The sequence below is a fragment of the Myotis brandtii genome, unplaced genomic scaffold (assembly GCF_000412655.1).
Source record: "Myotis brandtii unplaced genomic scaffold, ASM41265v1 scaffold231, whole genome shotgun sequence".
Taxonomy (NCBI): Eukaryota; Metazoa; Chordata; class Mammalia; order Chiroptera; family Vespertilionidae; genus Myotis; species Myotis brandtii.
In genome coordinates this window covers 1,459,319-1,481,717 of record NW_005358689.1, presented here as the reverse complement: position 1 = coordinate 1,481,717, position 22,399 = coordinate 1,459,319, and the positions used below count along the sequence as shown (strand labels likewise).

The 22,399-nt window shown below is 40.7% G+C and overlaps 1 protein-coding gene across 1 annotated transcript in view; it reads right to left on the bottom strand.

Annotated features, from left to right (window-relative positions):
- DNAH14 (dynein, axonemal, heavy chain 14) overlaps window positions 1-20,131 on the bottom strand; it is a 152,975-nt gene extending 132,844 nt beyond the window's left edge. The window contains exons 1-11 of the mRNA XM_014539918.1: window positions 20,025-20,131; window positions 17,811-17,942; window positions 16,354-16,496; window positions 13,212-13,342; window positions 11,094-11,246; window positions 10,803-10,915; window positions 7,751-7,813; window positions 6,705-6,849; window positions 2,596-2,727; window positions 2,100-2,350; window positions 698-827 (exon numbers count right to left, since the gene is read on the bottom strand). Of these exons, the coding sequence (XP_014395404.1) occupies window positions 698-827; window positions 2,100-2,350; window positions 2,596-2,727; window positions 6,705-6,849; window positions 7,751-7,813; window positions 10,803-10,915; window positions 11,094-11,246; window positions 13,212-13,342; window positions 16,354-16,496; window positions 17,811-17,942; window positions 20,025-20,101 (1,470 nt within the window). The 5' untranslated portion in view covers window positions 20,102-20,131. The remainder of the gene's footprint in view (window positions 1-697; window positions 828-2,099; window positions 2,351-2,595; window positions 2,728-6,704; window positions 6,850-7,750; window positions 7,814-10,802; window positions 10,916-11,093; window positions 11,247-13,211; window positions 13,343-16,353; window positions 16,497-17,810; window positions 17,943-20,024) is intronic.
- Between the last annotated feature and the right edge of the window lie 2,268 nt (window positions 20,132-22,399).

The following is a 22,399-nucleotide window of genomic DNA, read 5'->3' as shown; positions in this document are numbered from 1 at the left end:
GCAGCTGATCAATGTTTCTCTCTCGTCGATGTTTCTAACTCTCTATCCCTCTCCCTTCCTCTCTATAAAAAAATCAATAAAATATATTTTTAAAAAAAGAAAAAAGAAGAAACGCCACTGGCACCCGGTGAAGCTGCTGGGAAAGAGCTTAGGTGGATGCGGACGGCGACTTGCAAGTCTTAAAAGTCCTACAGGCACGGGGACAGAGTTCCTGTGTGGGAGGATGAGACAGTCCTGGAAGTGGGATGAGATGGTCGCACCGTATTGGGAACGCACCGACGCCACTGAATTGTCCACTGACAAGTGGTTCAAGTGGCCCATTTTCTGCTGTTTGACCACAATAAATAAAAGCCCACACCGGCAGTTCCAAACGAATATATAAAGTGTTGCATCGCTTGCTCTGGAAAATGACCTCTGCCTGGTATTTTCATTAGCACTGCCCACTGGTCTACTTCAGTGCCTAATTCAGTGCCTGGTACATAGTATGAACACAATAATGCATGAAGGTAAGTGTGAATATAGCTTTCTATAGTGGAAGCAGAGGTAGGTGCGTGCGTGCGTGCGTGCGTGTGTGTGTTTTGGGTAAGAAATTGAGCATTCATCATAAATCACATTTTAATTTCCAAACTTATTTCACTTACTTTTCACTTATTCATTCATTAAAAATCTATGTTTATATTTTTCAAAGACCATTTACCTCATTAATATCAGCTTCTGCTTTTAAGTCCGACTTTGGAACAGAAGTAGCATATAAGTTTGAATTAATAACAAGTTCTTCATAATCATTTGTTATCTTTCCAGTAAGAGCAAAGATATCCTTGTATGTTCTAGATTAAGAAATGGAAAGCAAAGATGCAGTCTTTTAAATTCTTGTTATCTTGTTAATATCCACAAAACATAAATAACTAGACATTCCCCCAAAGAAATATGGCCAATAAGCATGCAAAAATATGCTTAGCATCACTAATCGTTAGGGAATTACAAATCGAAACCATAACAAGATATCCCTTCATACCAATTAGGCTGGGTATTACTATTTAAAAAGGAAAATAGTAGTGAGGTAGAAGCCTGGTGCTTTGCTGGTGGAAATTAAAATGCTGCAGCTTCGCCCAGCTGTTGTGGCTCAATAGCCAGGAGGCTAACCCAACTACCATCAACAGATGAACGAACAAACAAACAAAACATGGTATATCTACACAATGGAATATTATACAGCCTTAAAAAGGAAATTCTGTTACATGCTACATCACGGATGAGCCTTAAACACATGGTGCTAAATGAAATAGGGCAAACACAAAAGATAAATATTGTATGATTCCACTTATCTGAGGTACTCAGAATAGTAAGTTCGTAGTCACAGAAAGGACAATAGAGGTTACAAAGGCTTGGTGGGGGGTGTACACATAGGACAATGAGTGACTGTTTAATGGGTGCAGAGTCTCATAAAATTTAAGAATGGGATAATGAAAAAGTTCTGGAAATGAATACCTTGATGGTTGCACAAGACTGAACGTACTTAATGTCGCTGAATTATATATTCAAAAATGGTAAATTTTGTTATTTATGTTTTACTACCATGAAAAATTCGTATGTCTCATTTAAGCAGAATTGACTCAAATTCCAATGGAAGCTTATGGGTTCCTTCTCGAATCACCCTGATAATCTTTAAGAACTGGCCCTGAACTTCAAATTAGCCCTATACACAGAATTTCCAGATTTAGCAAATCAAAGTACAAAACACCCAGTTGAACTGGCATTTCAAACAAACAATAATTTTTAGGATAGGTAATACTTGAGACACACTAAAAAATTATTACATATCTGAATTTCAAATTGTACTGGCCAGCCCATATTTTATATGGCCATCAGACATATGCAGAATTTTGAAGAAATATTGGAAACTTTTCTTAAATGTTATGGACAGTATTAAGCAAAGTATTGCCAGATAATTGTAAAAATTGAGCACATACAATTTGCTATAAGAAGAACTTTCAAATTCTCACTTCAACTATTGGCTATTTCCTCTATCATGGACAATCAATGTTTGCAACGCTATGATTACAAATTCCTTTTATCAGTAAAAAGAAAATATGATTTACTTGATTAGGTTTTCATTCCTTTTTTCCGCTGTAAATGGCATTCTAGCAGAACTATGAAATAATTCCAAAAGCAGGGTGACTGCAGTGTTCATCAGCTGGCGGATGAGCTCCTGAAATATGTAGTCAACCAGCATGAAAAACCTCAAAAATTTTTTTAATAAACGTCGATATACAGGCAGCTTGAAATGCGATCTGGCATTTTTAGAGCAGCTTGATTCAAAAAATTCTCTAATTTCTTCCTTTTCTGCCACCTACAATTCAATAAACACACATATATACTTAGTCGCACAAATATTTGCCTTCTATACAACGCCTGGAAAATTTCCTGTACATGCAGCTAGGGAGTGCACAGTACTAGTTAGTTGGCTAATTAACTAGTCCTTGGTCCCTCTACCTGCCCATTTCCAACCCTTTCTCCGGGGATGCGATTTGAAGCCATTGCTTTAGTCAGTAACATACAAACTGATCCACTGCGAGGATATCATGGAAGAGTTACCTTTAAAAGTGTCCTTTTCATTTCTGCAATGGCTTTATCCCTGATATCCTCAAGTCGTTTGAATGTGCGGGAAGCTTGCTGTAACTGTTCCTCACAAAATTCATCCAGAGAGTATGTCCGAGACGTATCCAGCTAAAGGATGATAAATGTTGAAAAATGTCAAAATTTGTCAAAAATGATAAATGTTGCAAAGTCAAAATTCATTTCAGAGAGAGAGAGAGAGAGAGAGAGAGAGAGAGAGAGAGAGAGGAGAAAAACATTTTGGCCATCTTCTCATATCATAACGAGCATATTTTATATTTTCATTTGTAGGTTATGCTTTATACACTATATGCCTTATATGTCTTTCCTATTCAAACACCCATAGTTAAATATAAATAAGTCTTTATTTTTTAAAAAACACACACAGAAAAATACATTATTTTAATTGTAACTAAAGTAAGCCAAAGGAAAACAATTCAAGAGCTGATGTGTTTTTGAAATATCCACGAACCCCGGGGAACCACCAATCTCAGGAATTGCTTCACCTTGAAGTCCCAATGATTTGTAAAACTTAAAAAAACATAAACACTAAATGTAGGATAAAGAGATTCAAATTAACTATACAAGTAAGGTAAGTATTCTTCTGAATTTATTCAGAAATTTCCATTAACTCTGCTACTGAATTCCTCCCTGAACGTTTCACCCATTCACATATATCCCCCATCCTTCTTCCTCCTTTCGGTATTTTTTCTTGTTTTTCCCGTATCACGTTAGTCCTTTTGCCAAAATACATTTCCATCAATAAACGTGAACATCTTTATCCCTAGTTATATGGCGATACCACTTTATAACAAATCATCTTCCAAAGTTAAAATACGATTGAAAAGCACTGCTCTGGCCTTAACACCGTGGATTAACTCTTTGTGTTCTCTCTCTCCTGGTCCCATATCTGTTTTCTAGGCCCCAATTTTCCAGGTTAAATGTCTCCAATCTCCCTTCCTTTCTGATCTCACTGCCGACGCCCTAATTAAAGTTCCTGTTGCTTATGCCTACATTATTACAGTCCATACTAACCGATCTCTTTAATTCCGTACCTCCGCACCTACAATTTTCCCCACAAGCCAACCAACGTCACACGAATTTTCTTAAGTAGCACGTTCAGACACTTGCAAGGGTTGCTCTTTAAGAACAGTTCTCCAAGTTTACTCCGCACAAACCAGCTGAGGGACTTTGTACATTCCCACTCACAGCACCCTCCTCCCATAGCGGTGGGAAACGAAAACTTACATTTTATGAAACGCTCAAAATACCGTCCCCCCGAAAGCGCAATCACCCTTGAATGGGAAACAAAGTCCCAACTCCCGCTGGTTCTGTGGCCTTGGCTAAGTCACACTCTCTCTCTCGGACTCCATCTGTCATTTGAAAGGGAAGGTTTGGATAAAATGACCCACATGTATTCCCTCCTTTCTAGTTCCAGACGTGCCAGGCCCCTTTAAAGGTGTGCTTTCGACTGGGGAGTAGACGGGTCAACTCAAGAACTCCATTCGTGGTCCCCACCTTTGAACAACCCCCTTGTATGCATCCTTAACCTTTCTTGTCTCACCTCCTCCTTGTCAATCCTTTGGCACCTGCACCCCCAGCTATGAATAGCGCCCCCAGTCCTAATGCCCCATTGGCCAGCTTCCGATTCCCCACCCCAGGCTCCGTTCCCCCTCCTTTTGACCCTGGTTCCTCCAGCCTCAGGAACCCCTTCCTGTTCTTGCCAACTGCCCTCACGCCCTCGCTAGGGGCGCCCCTGCCCTAAGGGCAGGCTCTGCTCCTACTGTTCCCTTCGTCTGTTCTTCTTGGCCCCACGTTCCAGACCCAACTAACTTGCAAAACTGAATGCTTTACTCACATTCCTATTCCTCACTTGGCTGCTCCCCCCTGGCTACCCAAACCCCGCAAGGCCTAGCTCAGGAAGCCTTCCTTCGTGAAACGTGCCCTAACCAATGCCAAAGGCTTCCGCAGTGTCTGTGGCTTAGCTGTTTTACAGTATTGCTTGCCCGTTGGCATGATTGCTCATTGCCTCCTAATTGGTTGGTGAGTTACAATGCTTAGCAAAATGGAGGGAATACCCTGAGAATCAGTTACCATTTTTACATGCAAAGGATAATCTTTTCCAATGAACTGTAAGAGGTGCTTCCTTTTTCACTTCACACGCATCTCCTTTGCACAGCACTTTGCGTATAAAGGGTAATTCACAAACACGCGTCTGATTGGGAAGGTCTGTTCCCTGACCCTTGATGTCTGGCGGAAGCTGACGAGGCGAAGGTCTCCAGGAAAGAGTCCTAGCCTCCCTTTTCTGTTAGGGTTATCATCCACTAATATTTCAAGCACAGTCTGCAGAGATATTCTAAAGTCTCCTTTGCTTTAACCCACCATGAAGTGAAGTGATAAATCCTGTCACTCAGCCATTCATCAAACACTCGAATACCACAGCTGCCCAACCAATTTCCTTCTACATTAAAACTGTATCAAAAAAACACTCCCCTGGGAAATGTCTCCTACTTAACTGAAATTTAATCCTTTGGAAACATTAATATTCACAATAGAACTATCCTATATAATAAAAGGGTAATATGCAAGTTGACCCTAACAGCAGAACGACTGGGAATACTGGTCACTATGACACACACTGACCACCAGGGGGCAGACGCTCAATGCAGGAGCTTCCCCCTGGTGGTCAGTGCGCTCCCACAGGGGGAGCTCTGCTCAGCCACAAGCCAGGCTGACAGCTGCCAGCACAGCGGTGGTAGCAGGAGCCTCTCCCACCTCCTCAGCAGCGCTAAGGATGCCCGACTGCAGCTTAGGCCTGCTCCCCGCTGGCAAGTGGACATCCTCCGAGGGCTGCGGGCTGCCGAGGGATGTCTGACTGCCAGCTTAGGCCCGATCCCCCAGGGAGCGGACCTAAGCCAGCAGGTGGACATCCCCCGAGGGGTCCCAGACTGCGAGAGGGCACAGGCTGGGCTGAAGGACCCCCCTGAGTGCACAAATTTTTGTGCACCGGGCCTCTAGTACAAAATATTACTTTATATGTAATGATTAATCCATCTTTCTTCATTCATTCTTTTATTTACTCATTCATTCAAAGACTACTGAGCACCTACTATGTAATAGTCAATACACATGACCAATTCTAAAAATAAGCTGTTGATGTACAAGTATTCATCTTATTATATGTGTATAGTCAACACGATTAATTTGAGCTGCTTGTCAAATGTATAACTTGTCCAAGCCCTCTTACTATTTCTCTTTCTGAGTCTAGATGATTATCAATTTTACTTTTCAGTTATCTCCCTCCCACAGTGGGTAAGGGAAGTGAAAGTCGCTGGAACCCTGTTCAATTGTATATTAAACACTTAAAATTTATAGTTTATATACTTAACCTTTTTGAAAGAACTAGTCCATATAAATTAAATCATTCATTAAGAAGTTCACCCTTTCTTAGAACTGTGGAACAGGAGAATTCATAAATGTAACCTAAACCCCTGAGTTGCAACTTATTACAATTTTTGACATGCTATACTGAGGGAAGATTAGCTAGTAACTATCAGTTATGCAATAGATTGTTTATAAATAATATTGCACATTTGGAGTTTTGCAAACAAAGGGCTGCATAACAGACTTAGGTTAAGTGTAAGGAAGAAATTATTTATAAGAAATGCTAACTATTAAAACTGACTACCCGAGGGAATAAAGGTCTTTACAGGTATTCTAGGACATTAGTCATCCGTAGTGATGGTTTACTTATGGACCTAGATATCTGTATTCCTTTGATTCAAAACCCCATTTGTTCTTCCTTGTTTCTATCCACCAATATTAGCTTATAGTAGTATACTTTTTCTTTTTTTTTTAATATACTTTTTTAAAAATTGATTTCAGAAAGGAAGGGAGAGGGATAGCGAGATAGAAACATCAATGATGAAAGGGAATCATTGATCGGCTGCCTCCTGCACGCCCCACACTGGGGATGGAGACCACAACCCAGGCATGTGACCTTAGCTGGAATGTAACCTGGGACCCTTCAGTCCGCAGGCCGATGCTCTATCCACTGAGCCAAACCAACAAGGGCTACTTTTCCCCACCTTTACAAGGCACATGGCAGATGAATTATCTTCACATCCGTCATCATTTCTGCGATTAAAAGCATCTTCACAAAGTCTCTTTATGTAAAGCAAGGAGCTTTGAAATAACTCATCAGCCCAGAAAAGATGGCAGTACAAAAACGACCTGAAAGTTAAAAACATGTCCACAGACTTTATTATCTCTCCTTCTGAATGAATGGAGTTAATTTAGAGATAACTAGTATAATTTGTTTCATATGCCTATAGCTAACAGGTATTACATCTACCACACTGTCCTGGTTGTCGTATTTTACCACAGATTTGCAAGATGTTACCACTGGGGGAAACTGGGCATAGGGTCCCTCTTCATCATTTCTTGCAACTGCATCTCAATCACAACAATCTCCAAGTAAAAAGTTTAGTAACAACGACAGCAATGAAACTTGGCTGTCAGATAGCCTACAAAATAGAATTCACTGTCATCTACCTTGGATTACTGAATCACTCCTCTTTTTGAAAGCAGAAAGTTATATCGAGTGACCAAGGGAATCTCATCCTAGGCTCTTTTTAAAAAAATATATATTTTATTGATTTTACAGAGGAAGGGAGAGAGAGAGAGAAAAAACCATCAATGATGAGAGAGAATCATTGATCGGCTGCCTCCTGCACGCCACCTACTGGGGATCGAGCCCGCAACCCAGGCATGTAGCCTTGGCCAGAATCGAACCTGGGACCCTTCAGTCCGCAGGCCGACACTCTATCCATTGAGCCAAACCAGCTAGGGCTCATCCTAGGCTCTTCATAGCACTCTGATTCCCTTACAGCACAGCATGGTGTAAACGTGTACATACACACACACACACACACACACACCCCTACACATTTATATACACACATACATAACATTATGTTTAACAAAAAATATTCAAATGCAGATGGATTCAACTTAATCATACATGTTATAGAATGTGACTTTCTAATCACCGAGTGAATATTGATTTATGTCTGCTTCCATACTACAATATTTAAAAATAAGGCTTCCTCTTGAGATTTCTATCAAGACTTACCTGCTTCTGTCTGTCTTAATTCTTTTAACAGTCAATTTCCAAGTAACAAATGCTTTATTCATTCTGAAAAAGAAAAAGACTTCTTACAGTCTATATTCATAAGTCACAATTACATCAATTCAGTAAAGGCTTGGTAAAACTAGAAAATTCTCTAGGGCACTTCATCCATCCTGACTCACCTAAAGCAAATACTAAACCGTATCACTTTCTCCCAAACAACCAACAGCATAGAGAACAAAGTGTAAATGTAAATGAAAGTCATTATAACCCTCATAGATGCATGAGCGATTTAGTTGCAACACTCCAATAAACAGAAAGACTATAAAAATATATTCTTTCCCCTTAAACATTTACTGGCTATTTTTAAAAGAGACTTATATTCCAAGGGGAGTCAAGGTTCTATTTTCAAGTGATAATGAAGTGAAAAGGTACATTGATAAGAAATCACTGTATCGCGGTAAGTAAACATGTAAGACAATGTATGTCCTTTTGATAACATTTAATACGTATGCTTTCTTAAAAAGACGCATTTGTAATATTCGAAACTCAAAGAGAAGGAACTAAAAGGTTTCTCTGGTGATCATTCCTCACCCTTATTAAACTTGCTCGCTGTATTCTGTCTGGAACTTTTCTCTTTCAAGACCTCACATGGATGTGTCCCTTTTCATCAGCCATCCTATTTACCAGTCTCTCTCTCTCTCTCTCTCTCTCTCTCTCTCTCTCTCTCTCTCTCTCTCGCGCGCGTGCGCGCACACACACACACACACACACACACACACACACACACACCTGTTTTCTCCGTCTTACATATCTTTCTGGCCCTTCTCACTACCTGAAATGAACTCACTGATTTACTTGTTATCTATCTCCCTCCAGAGACTAGAACTTCTCTAGGGACAGAGTCCTCGTATATTTTTCACATGGTTGCACCTCCAGGGCTCATAACAGTGGAACAGAACAGGCACAAGAAGTATCTGCTCAGTAAGTGAATGCTTTCCCTGCCACAAAACCCATTCACTTGTCTTACAGAAAGTTCTCTAGCTCCTTAGTTATTCCAGCTATTTTCACAATATTAAATGTAATCATTTAAAATGCTATTTTTTGACACTTTCTCATTCCTCCTTTGACCTCTACCACCTCCTCCCAGTCCTCACTCTCACCCTTGAACCCACAAAAAAAAAGAAAGAAAGAAAATGTTATTTCTCTCTTTTCCTAGTCCCCAGCAGATAGCAGCAGACCACAAGAAAAGACACACATTAGAGAGGAAATTTAAAAAGTACAAAACAAGATATAAATCCTTGAAGAACAGCGGTCTGGAACTCCTTTGTGGAGGATCACAGAGTCTCAGGAATCCTGCTGTGGTAGAAACTTCGAACTAGACACATTTTTAAACGATGGTCTGAATCAGTAAGCTGCTTTGGGTGGTGGGCACACGGTGCAACATACAGATCTTGTAACATAGAAGCACACACCTGAAACCTATGTGATCATGTCAGCCAATGTCACCGCAATCAATTTAATAAAAAACAAACTGGCGCCCTAACCGGTTTGGCTCAGTAGATAGAGCGTCGGCCTGCGGACTGAAGGGTCCCAGGTTCGATTCTGGTCAAGGGCATGTACCTTGGTTGCGGGCACATCCTCAGTGGGGAGTGTGCAGGAGGCAGCTGATCGATGTTTCTCTCTCATCAATGTTCCTAACTCTCTATCCCTCTCCCTTCCTCTCTGTAAAAAATCAATTAAAAACATATATATTAAAAAAAAAAAACTGCCAAGCTCCTGAATGCTGTTTTATTTTTTCATTAGAGGCTCAGTGCACCGATTCGTGCACCGGTGGGGTCCCTTGGCCTGGCCTGCAGGGATCGGGCTGAAACTGGGAGTCTGACATTCCCCGAGGGGTCCCGGATTGCGCGAGGGCGTAGGCCAGGCTGAGGGACCCCACTGGTGCATGAATCCGTGCACGAGGCCTCTAGTATGCATATACGATCTTTGTTAATCTCTTCCACCCCTCCCCTTTTCCCCCTTCCCTCTGAGATTCATCAGTCTGCTCCTTGTTTCCATGCCTGTGCACTGAGTGTCTGCCCTCTGGTGGTCAGTGTGCATCATAGCTACCGGTCGAACAGTCACTTAGGCTTTTATATATATAGACTAGAGGTCCGGTGCACGAAAATTCATACACTTGCGGAGGGGGTGAGGGTCCCTCAGCCCGGCCTGTGCCCTTTTGCAGTCTGGGACCCCTCAGGAAATGTCCACCTGGGGAGCGGGCCTAAGCTGGCAGTCAGACATCCCTCTGGCAGCCTGAGAGCCCTCAGGGGATGTCCGACTGATGGCTTAGGCCGGATCCCTGTGGGCCGCAGTTGGACATCCTTAGCGCTGCCAAGGAGGTGGGAGAGGCTCCCGCCACCACCACTGTGCTCACAGCCATCAGCCCAGCTTGTGGCTGAACGGAGCTCCCCCTGTGGAAGCACACTGACCACCAGGGGGCAGCTCCTGAGGAGCGTCTTTCCCCTGGTGGTCAGTGCACGTCATAGCAACCAGTTGTTCCCGGTGGTCCCATCATTAGGGTCAATTTGCATATTACCCTTTTATGATAAAGGATAGTATTTCATCTTCATCTGACATTTTGCATATATGTGTGCTTTCATTATCTCTCACCCATTATAATCTAAGACCTTTGAGAGCTGGACAATTGTTTGGTTTGTTCAACAGCATCTAGAATAATGCCTGGTTTGCAGCAGACTCAATTAATATTCATTTAATAAATAAAGGGATGAAAAACAGAAAGTAAATTAAGGTCATTATAGTCCATTTAAGTTACTTGACTTTAAAATACCTTTTTCTTACAATATTCATCCAAAAAGATAAAATTAAGAGTTGTAATACTTAAGTGGGTAAGCTTCCTTTATCTAAAAAAAAAACGTATAGACTTCTCCATTTCCTCTATAATTCCCCATAAATATGGCTTTACTATAGCAAAACCCAGACATCATCCAGCAGATTACTGTTTCAAAAGGATCACATTACAAACAATTGGGTTCCGTTTCATTCATCTCACCGAAAATTAGAAACGATCTTGAATTTTTGTAATACGTAGAAACATCTCCTTTCTATTAGCCATTCCAGAGTAGGTATGAGTTCTACATCTTCCACGACACCTATTTTGGTAACCTGCAGATAGAAGGCATGAAAGGACTTTATTTCTTTAAAATATCTGAACTATCTTCAAGAAATGAAGAAAGCCTGTGTTTGTCTCAGAACCACTTATCTGGATAATTAAGCGTTTTCTCTCTCTGACCCCCACTGCCTCATCTATAGCCAAACTTGATTTTCTTTCATTATATATTACCTTTGTAACGAATGAAGCAGTAACAGTCCAAAATTCTTTGCAATTTCTAGCTCTGTGGGCAGAGACCACCTGAAGATTGTATGGATTACAAAAGATGTTAGGGTCTTTCCGAGGAAGGCAATATACAAACTCGCCATCATCTTCCAAAGGTTTCTGAGGTTAAAAGAAGTTTTTTTCATTAACTTGACCAGATTAAGTAGTAAAATGACTGGACCCATTACTCAGTAAACTGAAATGTCAATACAGATTAAAAATAATATTGAGAGAAAAGCTAACATCAAATTGTGTCTAATCAGAGTTCAACAAGATCAATCTTAAGATTTAATGCATTTAATTTTCATTCTTATATATAATGTGGTAAAAAAAACATTCATGAAAATTGATCTGTATGCTTACTCATGCATGCTTATTTTTTTAAAATATATTTTTATTGATTTACGAGAGTAAAGGAGAGGGAGAGATAGAAACATCAGTGATGAGAGAGAACCATTGATCGGCTGCCTCCTGCACGCCCCCTACTGGGGATGGAGACCGCAACCTGGACATGTGCCCTGACCAGAATCAAACTTGGTAGCCCCCTACTGGGGATTGAGCCCGCAACCTGGACATGTACCCTTGACCAGAATCAAACTTGGGACCCGTCAGTCCCCAGGCCGATGCTCTATCCACTGAGCCAAACCAACCAAGGCCATGCATGCTTATTAACTCAAAGAACTCATACCTTTGCCAGGTATGTTGCACTTCCAGGAAATCTGTCTGCCAACACCAGAAGCCTTTTGAGCATATGAAATTTATCATTTCTTTTGATAATGATGATGGTTTAGTATAACAGCTAATATTTGTCAAGCAATAAATAGTTAATGAGTAACATGTGTTCTACATACATATCTCTACAACCACAGAATTTTTTAATATATATATTTTATTGATTTTTTTTACAGAGAGGAAGGGAGAGGGATAGAGAGTTAGAAACATCGATGAGAGAGAAACATCGATCAGCCACCTCCTGCACACCTACTGGGGATGTGCCCACAACCAAGGTACGTGCCCTTGACTGGAATCGAACCTTAGACTTTTCAGTCCGCAGGCCGACGCTCTATCCACTGAGCCAAACCGGTTTGGCTACAACCACAGAATTTTTAACGTCTTAACTTTAATCTCTTAAATTGATCTTTTTAATCTCAGTAAACAGATGTATAAATTACTATGTTGGGAATTTAGGTAATTGGAGAAAAGTCACAAAGTCAGAGAGTGGCAAGGTAGGCATTGGAATACAAGGCTGACCCTGAGCCCATGTTCTGAGCTATTGCAATGTACTCTCGTGTCTCCTCCTCGTTCACTTGAGGGCCCGAGAAATCAGACATTCCCTGCTAAGAAAGTTTTTAAGTCAAATTTATTTACTTTAGCTTTGAAACTTCTAACATTTACTGATAAAACTCTGTAAGAAAGTTTCATTTACGGGGGGTGGGAAGGGCCAGGGAGAGGTCAATGGGGGAAAAAGGAGACATATGTAATACTTTAAACAATAAAAAATTTAAATTAAAAAAAAGTTTCATTTAGCCTTTTCTGGATAATTAACTTTTATTATAAAAGAGCTCTTAGTGTTCCTTATTCTAATTCAGTGAATGATGCCTTCAGAGGCTGCTGAACTGATTAAACAGCTTCCAATGACTGTAATTTTGAATTTTGCATCCATCTTTCCATCAGGATTTCTTTTTAAAATCACAAAAAGCTGATAAACATGAAGTTAAGAGTACATTCCAATTTCAGGCAGATTGATTTTCTTACCCGTTCCATTCTTTAAATAAGCAAAATGAAGTGATGCCAAATACTTTTTATAAGCATTCACCATGAAACGAGATTATGACTTGACATTACTATAATAATGATTCTAATCCTATATAATAAAAGCATAGTATGCAAATTGTCCCCTCGACCGGGAGTTCGACCAGGGGGTGGGACCAGCGGGTGAATGGGAGGAAGGCCCAGCCGCCAGGGACCCTACCAATGCACGAATTTCGTGCACTGGGCCTCTAGTGTAGTATAATGAATGATATCAAGATTAAGATACAGTTTCAAACATTAACTTTTATAGTACGCAGTTGGATAAAATAATACCTTTACAGTAATCTTCTGAACTGTAGTTTCGGGATTCCCGTAATCCAACTTACAGTGCGGTAATTTTGTCTGCCACCCAAGCTTTCTTCTCAGCCTGAGGATATGTCTAATCACATTGTCATCCTCTGGTTCTGGTTGAGAATATTAAAACAAGATCCAATGTAAGTGTCAGTATGGGCATCGCTTAAGGGTATGTATACTAGTCCAAATTTTTCTACCTAGAGAACAAATTTCAATGGCAACTGATACTGAAAGTTTACACGGATGACACAATTGGAGGAGAAAATATAGCTTAAGATTCAATTTTAACTGAAGCTGGAAAGAAGATGTAATATTTTTTCCATTTGAGAAAGACATCACCAAAGACCTAATGACACAGGTGACTAGCAAAAAAGAGACACTAGCACAGACACACAGTCAGAAGGATCTTCTTAACAGAGGCCTAAGCAGGGTGAGGGCAATGGGGTCAGAAGAGAAGAGATGGCTACGTAAGATGCAGCTCATCCTCCTGAGACTACTCAGCCCATTGACACCTTTCAGACCAAACCTTTCTTGCTCTCCTAGCAGCTGACGATGCTCTTCTTGAAACGTTCGCTTTTCTTGGCTTTTGTTCGCCAGGCCCTACAGGTTGCCCTGTTAGCTCTTAAACATCTTTTCTCGGGGGGAAAAAATCATGGGAGGAGCGTGCCAGACGCCATGCTGGCAAAACGGACAAGGCCTATGAAGTCCTTCAAGATTTCTGTTCCTCCAGAAATCACAAACACTGGCTGATCAAAACAACTCTCTCGCGAGGGATGCAATGCGATTTGAGCGATCATGTAAGAGTGTCAGGGCCCTGACCGGTTTGGCTCAGTGGATAGAGCGTCGGCCTGCGGACTGAGGGGTCCCAGGTTTGATTCCGGTCAAGGGCATGTACCTTGGTTGCGGGCACATCCCCGGTTGGGGGTGTGCAGAAGGCGGCTGATTGACGTTTCTCTCTCATCAATGTTTCTAACTCTCTATCCCTCTCCCTTCCTCTCTGTAAAAAATCAATAAAATATTAAAAAAAAAAAGAGTGTCAGGAATTTGGAAAGGCGTTGCATGTCAGAGTAAGTTCCCCTTTCAATTTTGTGCTCCAGGCATTGACGAGCCTATGTCTTGTCAGTTGCTTAAACATGGAAACACATTTAAAATAGTTAATTGAAAAGAAAGCTGGTTAACATTAGGTATAAAAGAGAGGAGGAAGAGGAACGGAAAACTGGTATAAGGAAATTGCACAAACTATGTACGCACGAGTAATATCACAGACTCGGATGTAAAAACATAGAAATCAAAGCAGTGTGGTGTTGGCATAGGAAAAGAAAAACAGTTAAGATAATTTATACAATACAATCCAGTAAGTGAAAAAGTGGTATTTCAAATCAAAAGAGGAACTGGGAGAGTGGTTAGCGGCTATTTAGGCAAGCATACATAATTATTACAAGGTGGATAATAATTATATGTGGATTAGAAATCCATATATAGATGGGTTAGAAAAGTCAATGTAGAAAATAATAGAAATGTTAGAAGAAAATCTGGGAGACTATGTTTATAAACCTGGACGAGCAAAGGCTTCCTGAAAAAAGAATCAAAATATGTTAAAGTAAAAATGGGAAAATATCAACTGCTGGCAAGGGTATTCCTCTTATGCAATATTGTAAAGTAAAAATTAAACACATTCATTCTTGACGGTAATTTGGCAGATTTAATAGAGTTGATAAAGTCTGCTGGGAAATGGAGTCGTCCAGAATCCTATATAATAAAAGGGTAATATGCAAATTGACCCTAACAGTGAAAAGACCGGTCACTATGACATGCACTGACCACCAGGGGGCACTCAATGCAGGAGCTGCCCCTTGGTGGTCAGTGAGCTCCCACAGAGTGAGCTCCGCTCAGCCACAAGCTGGGCTGACAGCTGCGAGCGCAGTGGCGGTGGCGGGAGCCTCTCCCGCCTCCTCAGCAGTGCTAAGGATGTCAGACTGTGGCTTAGCACCAAGGGCTCCCGGGCTGCCAGAGGGATGTCTGACTGCCAGCTTAGGCCCGATCCCCCGGGGAAGCGGGCCTAAGCTGGCAGGTGGACATCCCCCAAGGGGTCCCGGACTATGAGAAGGTGCAGGCTGGGCTAAGGGACAACCCCCCCCACACCGAGTGCATGAAGTTTCGTGCACCAGGCCTCTAGTGTAATATAATCACAGGAATGACAGCCCAGCATCACCTTTGCTTTGGTTGGAACCAGTCACAGGTCCTGCCCACATTAAGGGGAGGGGATTAGACAAGGGCGTGGACACCACCACATCCATGCGGGTTTTGTGCTATTTGTACTTAAAAACACATGAAGCCTGGGTAACGAGGGGCCCCAAAGTTCAAGCTTCAATAACTTTATGATGAACCTGCCCTGGACCATGGCACTTCAAGTGAGAAGTCTTTCTTTTTCCTATAAAACTTAAAATATTAATACAAATAAGAATTTCCGGTATAGAGAGAGTATAAACTGGAAAATGCTAGTGGAGATAAATCTGTTTCAATGAATTATTTATTTGGGGATTTAAACTTTTTGTCAGACAAAGACGTAAACCTATTAAATGTAGTAATTACAGAAAGTGCCACTGAAAGTATAAAACAAAACCATCAAAGTTTATCTTATTTCTAGTTCTATAATCATAACCTTCAGAGATTTGTGTTAAGTAAAAACAGTGATTGAACAGTCTGTCAACTGTTTAATCTCTTGATATTTTAGGTTTTCAAAAAGATGGTAAATAATTGTTTAAGCAACCAAACACAAAATGCAGTAAGACTGTTTCTTCTAAAGCAGTGGTTCTCAACCTTCCTAATGCCTCAACCCTTTAATACAGTTCCTCATGTTGTGGTGACCCCCAATTTCATTGTTACAAATTGAACATAATTAAAGCATAGTGATTCATCACAAAAAAATTATGTAATTATATATGTATTTTCCGATGGTCTTAGGTGACCCCTGTGAAAGGGTCGTTCGACCCCCAAAAGGGTCGCGACCCACAGCTTGAGAACCGCTGGTCTAAAATCATTGTGCAATATACGTAAGCACACAAAACCGCAGCGTAACTTGAAAAAGTATCGAATCTTCTAAACAAGGAATACCACGCACCTGTCCTATCATAGGATACAAGCCTTTTCTCCTTGGCTTTCGGAGAAGGAGAAGTTTGATCCTTTTTTTCCTTTGATTTCTCTTTCTTCTTCTGGGGAACTGGAGCAACAACCTGTTGAGTTCTACTTTCTGGAAGATAATCTGAGAATCAAACCATTATTAAATGAATAACCACGTAGTAATTCCACACACCAAGCAATACAGTTGATCATTATATCGTTAACGGATTTACACAAGCTCTGAGTCAAGACACCGTGGTTCCCAGCGCAATTATGAGCTTTACCTCTGTCCTGCGGTTTACTCTGTAAGTTATCAGTCTGTTTTACTATACCCACCTTTGAAATAAAGATTGTTACAGTGAAAGCCTCATAGGGTGATGTAAAGATTAAATTGGTAAATATATTTAAAGCACACAGCAAGTGCTTTCTAAGGTAAATGTTAGCATTTGATTTTATTATTACAAAAATGTGAATCCTCATTACAGAATACATACCAAACCCCTTTTTATTAACTGTAATTTGGTAACTGAGCCCAGAAAATGTTTAGATACAAGTTCAGAAAAGTTATAGAGGGCCTTTTTCTCATTCCTCCTATGACTTACCTGATTGGTAGATTTTTAACATGAAGAAGAATGGGGGAGTTATTGACAACGGGGTTGCTAAAGAGCAAATACATTTTTCTCCTCATTGACTTAACAAATATTTATGTAGTGCAAGGCACTGAGCAACAATCAAGTAGGTGATAAGACACAGAAATGACAAGCAAAACAAAATGAGTACAAATGAAACAGTAAGTTCTATTTCAGCCAATATTCCCAATTTTGGGGGGGAGGGGCTTGTGAAGGGGTGGGGGTAGAGGTGGGGGTGGAGAGAAAGGTGGCAACAGCCAGAAGGCACTGGGATTTAGGAGAATGTTGTCCTCGGGAAAAAAAGATGATACTTGTGAAAGAGTGATGTGAACTGTAAATTGCTACAGGAATGTCCCATGTTCTTGGTGGTGGCAGTGGTATCGCTGTTATTTTTAATATTATGATCAGTATTTAGATTATGTTCCCTTTATATTTTTAAAATAAACATGTTTTTCTTGATTTTTGTTTGTTTGTTTTAGAGATAAAGTGAGAGGGACAGAGAGAGAAATATCAATGAGAATCATTGATCTGCGGCCTCTTGCACGCCCCCTACTGGGGATCGAGCCTGCAACCCCGCGCATGTGCCCTCACCAGGAATCAAACCGTGACCTCTTGATTCTTGAGGCAACACAACCAGCCGTGTGATTATGTCCCCTTTAAAAAGCCAAGGTTTATATCGAAAGATATTGCTAATTGCTACGAATAAGGAAATAGTATTTCAATGTATTTCACTTGTTATCTTGACTCAATGCTATAAAACTCCTTTTCATTTCCATAAAAGAAAAGATAAGTCAACATGCCTGGATAGTCATCATCTGGGTAATAAACTTCTGTTTTTTCTGACTTCGAGGATGCAGGGCATGGTCTACATATCAATGTCTCGTTTTCTGTCGTTGGAGCTGGTTGATTCTGCGATGGGGTGACACCTTGGTAATTCTGCTCTTCATAGTGAACAAATTTACTATGACAAGGAAAAGAAAATGCTATGTTTAACATTCTCTATAACTTAAAAGCACACGTCTTTATTCTGTACTTTACAACACAGTATCTATCATTTCCAGCGATTTTTGATGGGTGCTTTGATAAGCAGGTCTGATGAGCCTATTCAAATGCTAAACAGGTCTAAGTGACGCTATCATAAATTTGTAAAGCTGGAAGGGACTTAAGAATCCTCACTCTTTGCCGATATGTATGTGTTGTCTGTCTTGTTTGGGAAATATCTCCTTATTCCAAGGTAATGGCAAAATTCTCTTAGATTTTTTCCTAACAGTTTTAAAGTGTAGCCTTTCACAGGTCTTATAACTCATTCATAAGTTCTTAAATCCGTGATTTTTATTATGGTGACGGTCGGATAATCTTTATATCCTCCTTCAACTTTCTTTGAGTGTTTTGCCCTCTGCATAAAGAATCGTATTCCGCCCTGGCCGGTTTGGCTCAGCGGATAGAGCGTCGGCCTGCGGACTGAAGGGTTCCAGGTTCGATTCCGGTCAAGGGCATGTACCTTGGTTGCGGACACATGCCCAGTGGGGGGTGTGCAGGAGGCAGCTGATCGATGTTTCTCTCTCATCAATGTTTCTAACTCTCTGTCCCTCTCCCTTCCTCTCTGTAAAAAATCAATAAAATATATATTAAAAAAAAAAAAAGAATCGTATGCCACTTGAAATGACAAACTATAAGCCAAATAGCACAACCTGGTAAGAATTCCCTGCATTGCCAGTCAGATAACTTAAACTGCTCAAGCTTTCGCTTGAAGTTTATAGTTTCAAAAAAAATTATTGAATTCTTATATGAATATAACTATTAAAGTTTTTCAAAAGAGACTCTCCTAACCTTTTTAAAAATATATTTTTATTTATTTTAGAGAAGAAAGGGGAGAGGGAGGGGGAGGGAGAGAGACAAAGACAGAGAGAGACAGAGAAAGAGAAACATCCATGATGAGAGAGAATCATGGACCGGCTGCCTCCCGCACGCCCCACACTGGGGATGGAGCCCACAACTCGGGCATGTGTCCTGACTGGGGAATTGAATCGTGACCTCCTGGTTCACAGGTCGACGCTCAACCTTTGAGCCAGAATGGCTGGGCCAAACACACTGACTTTGCGGTTTACTCTGTGATCATATGACATGTGAGTTTTAAAAGGTTACCAGATGGGAACGTCACAAATATATACATAACTGTAATAAAGTCATATACTTCACATGAATGTGAAAGTCTTGTAAGCAGCTGAAGGTACCTAAGCTTTTTGCATGTGAAAATGTGGTTAATGTGCTCATAGCTGGAGTAAGGAAACTACTATTGTTTTTTTAAGTGGAACTGAATTGAAATATTTTATTTCCAGAAAAAGCAAGTTTTATTCAGTTCAGGTTGCTCCCTCTAATTTCTTAAAGCTGACTGTTAGCTCATTAATTTTTCAGCCTTTCTTATTTTATAATATCCATCTTATGGCTATAAATTTCTCTCTAAACACTAAAGTAGCTATCTCACAGTTTTTACATGTGTTGCATAGTTAATGCAGTAGGTAAAGATTCCCCCCTTTTTTCTTTATTTTACTATATATTCAGTTCTAAGTTTTTTTCTAATTTCCTTTAGGGGTAACTCCTTTCATCCATGAGTTAGTCATAAAAGTATTTGTTATTTTTTCAGATATGATGTTTCCTTCCCAAAGGTATGGAAGTTTTCTACGTACCCTCTTTATAACAGATTCCTAATTTCTCCATCTGCTCTGAACGGCCATTTTCTACCCATATCCATACCCAGAACCAACAGCCTTGGCCTCCCTGGGATTTCTCAAATGTTGGTTAGTTTCTCCCATCCATCAACCTCTTTCTCTCTCTCTTGGCATGTCAAGGTGGGTCTGGGAGAAGGAGCCAGCAGCCAGCGCTAATCTGACCTATCTCAATAGGTCCCACCCTCCAGGAAAATAAGGTTTTCCAAACTCGAATCCTTACCAACCCTCATATGGCCTTTACATTTTTTCATTGGCAGACTGACGTACTGCTAGATATATATTGTTAACATTTTAACAGTTATATCTTATTTTACCTTAATTTTTTGTGGCTTTTCCCCTCATTCACGTCTTTACATATTCTTGTCAAATCAGTGGGTATATATGATGCCATGTTTTTTTCCGAATAAAACTATGAAGTAATAGGCTGTGAAAAAAAATTTTTTAATGTCAAAGATGATTTCACAACTATGACTACAGGAATTCAAAACTGCACACAGAACCCCGACAGGTGTTTCCCAATGGTTAGAGCATCAGCCTGCACACTGAAGGGTCATGGGTTCGATTTCTTGTCAAGGGCATGTCCCTGGGTTGCAGGTTCGACCCCTGGCCCCATTCAGGGCATGTGTGGGAAGCAACCAATTAATGTCTCTCTTACATCAATGCCTCTCTCTCTTTCCTTCCCTCTCTCCCTCTCTCCTTCCTCTTCAGCGGTTCTCAACCTGTGGGTCGTGACCATCGGAAAACACATACAGCATATCAGATATTTACATGACGATTCATAACAGTAGCAAAATTACAGTTATGAAGTAGCAACGAAAATAATTTTATGGTTGGGGGTCACCACAACATGAGGAACTGTATTAAAGGGTGGCGGCATTAGGAAGGTTGAGAACCACTGCATGTGGTCTCTACTTTCTGTCCTTGGTTTTCAGGGTTCTCTCCAGCGAGTCTTCAGTTGATTATTCAGGGTGTTTTTTCTGTATTTTAGTTGTAATTCCAGTTTGGTTCTGGGAGCGTGTCAGTGTAGCATCCATTTACTCCGCCACCATTTTTAATCTTTCCACTTCTGGGAATTTATCGGAAGAAACCCCAAAACACTAATTTGCACCCCTATGTTTATGGCAGCGTTATTTACAATAGCCAAGATTTGGAAGCAGCCCAAGTGCCCATCAGTGGGCGAGTGGATAAAAAAGCTGTGGTACATTTACACAATGGAATAGTACTCAGCCACAAAAAAGGAGGAAATCTTACCTTTTGCAACAACATGGATGGACCTGGAGTGTATTATGCTAAGTGAAACAAGCCAGTCAGAGAAAGACAAACACCACGCATTCACTTATGTATGGAATAACGAACAAAATAAACTAACGAACAAAAGAAAAATATGCCAATAAAGAAAATAATAAGAGCATTAAGCTTATTTAAATATACAGTTAACTCAAAACAAGCATGGATCAAAAAGAAAATAAAAGTAGACATTACTCATTAGTTAGAACCATTCAACAATTAAACCACTGAACCATTCACTTATTCAAACTTGGATGCAGCTGTAGCAGTTTTTATTTTTTGTAGCAGTTTTTAGAACTTATAAGAGTATTAAATGCATTTAGTACTTTAAAGACTGGAAAAAAAAATAAGTGTTCAATAAAGAAGCTAGAAACTGAATAAGCCCCAAAAAGGAGAAATTACTATAACAGAAAACAATAATAAAGATCAATAAAACTAAAAGCTGGTGAAGGAAAAAAAGAAACGGTACTCCAAAGGCTCTCCCTGACCCCAATTAAGTGAAAGACACGGGCCCAACGACCTTCACAGGTGAGCGTCATCAAAGACGCCGAGGGCAGAAAAAAAATCCTCAGGCAGACTTCCCGAAATAAAGAAAAGCTACTGAGCTCATGTATTGAAACAAAAGTAGCAAGGCTTCCCAAACCAGACAAGAACAGGACACGCACCAAAAATATTCACAGACAATAACACTTCTGAACTTAAATGCAAACATCCTAAATAAAATATTAGTAAGTCAAATCCAACAACGTGTGTTGATGTGTGTGTGTGTGTGTGTGTGTGTGTGTGAAATATCTATCGGTCGATTGATAGAGTTTATCCCATGAATGCTGGTACAATATCCGTGAATGTTGCTAATGTAATTCTCTGTATTAACTTAGAAGTTATGTCTGTGCACATTAAATCACATATATTCATCTATATTTGTGCTGTGTGTGTACATATATGTGTGTGCATATATTACACAGTAAATGCTGGCAAGTTTTTCTCAGAGTTCATTACTCACTTATAACTGGGGGGGGGGAGGGACACCCCCAAACTCCCATTAATCTAGAAGAGAGCTCACTTACCTGATAAAGAGGAGACTTGATTTGGGGGGGGGGTGGGGTGACGATGGATTATAGAATTGTACACCTGAAAGCTATATACTTTTATTAACCAAGGTCACCCCCATAAATTCAATAAAAAGGTAAAAAAAGGGGGGGCTACTCCTGCACGAGGAGGGGAAGCCCCTTTAGGGGAGGGGCATTAGTCGGAGCCATGCCTGGCGCAAGGTGGGTGCCCCACGAATTCCCACGGCCTGGCACCCACCAACCCACCCCCCAGGCCAGCACCAGGCCGGCCTGGGCCCTGTCCCCCCTCCCACAACCCACCCTCACCCCCCAAACCTGGCCCTGGCCGCCCA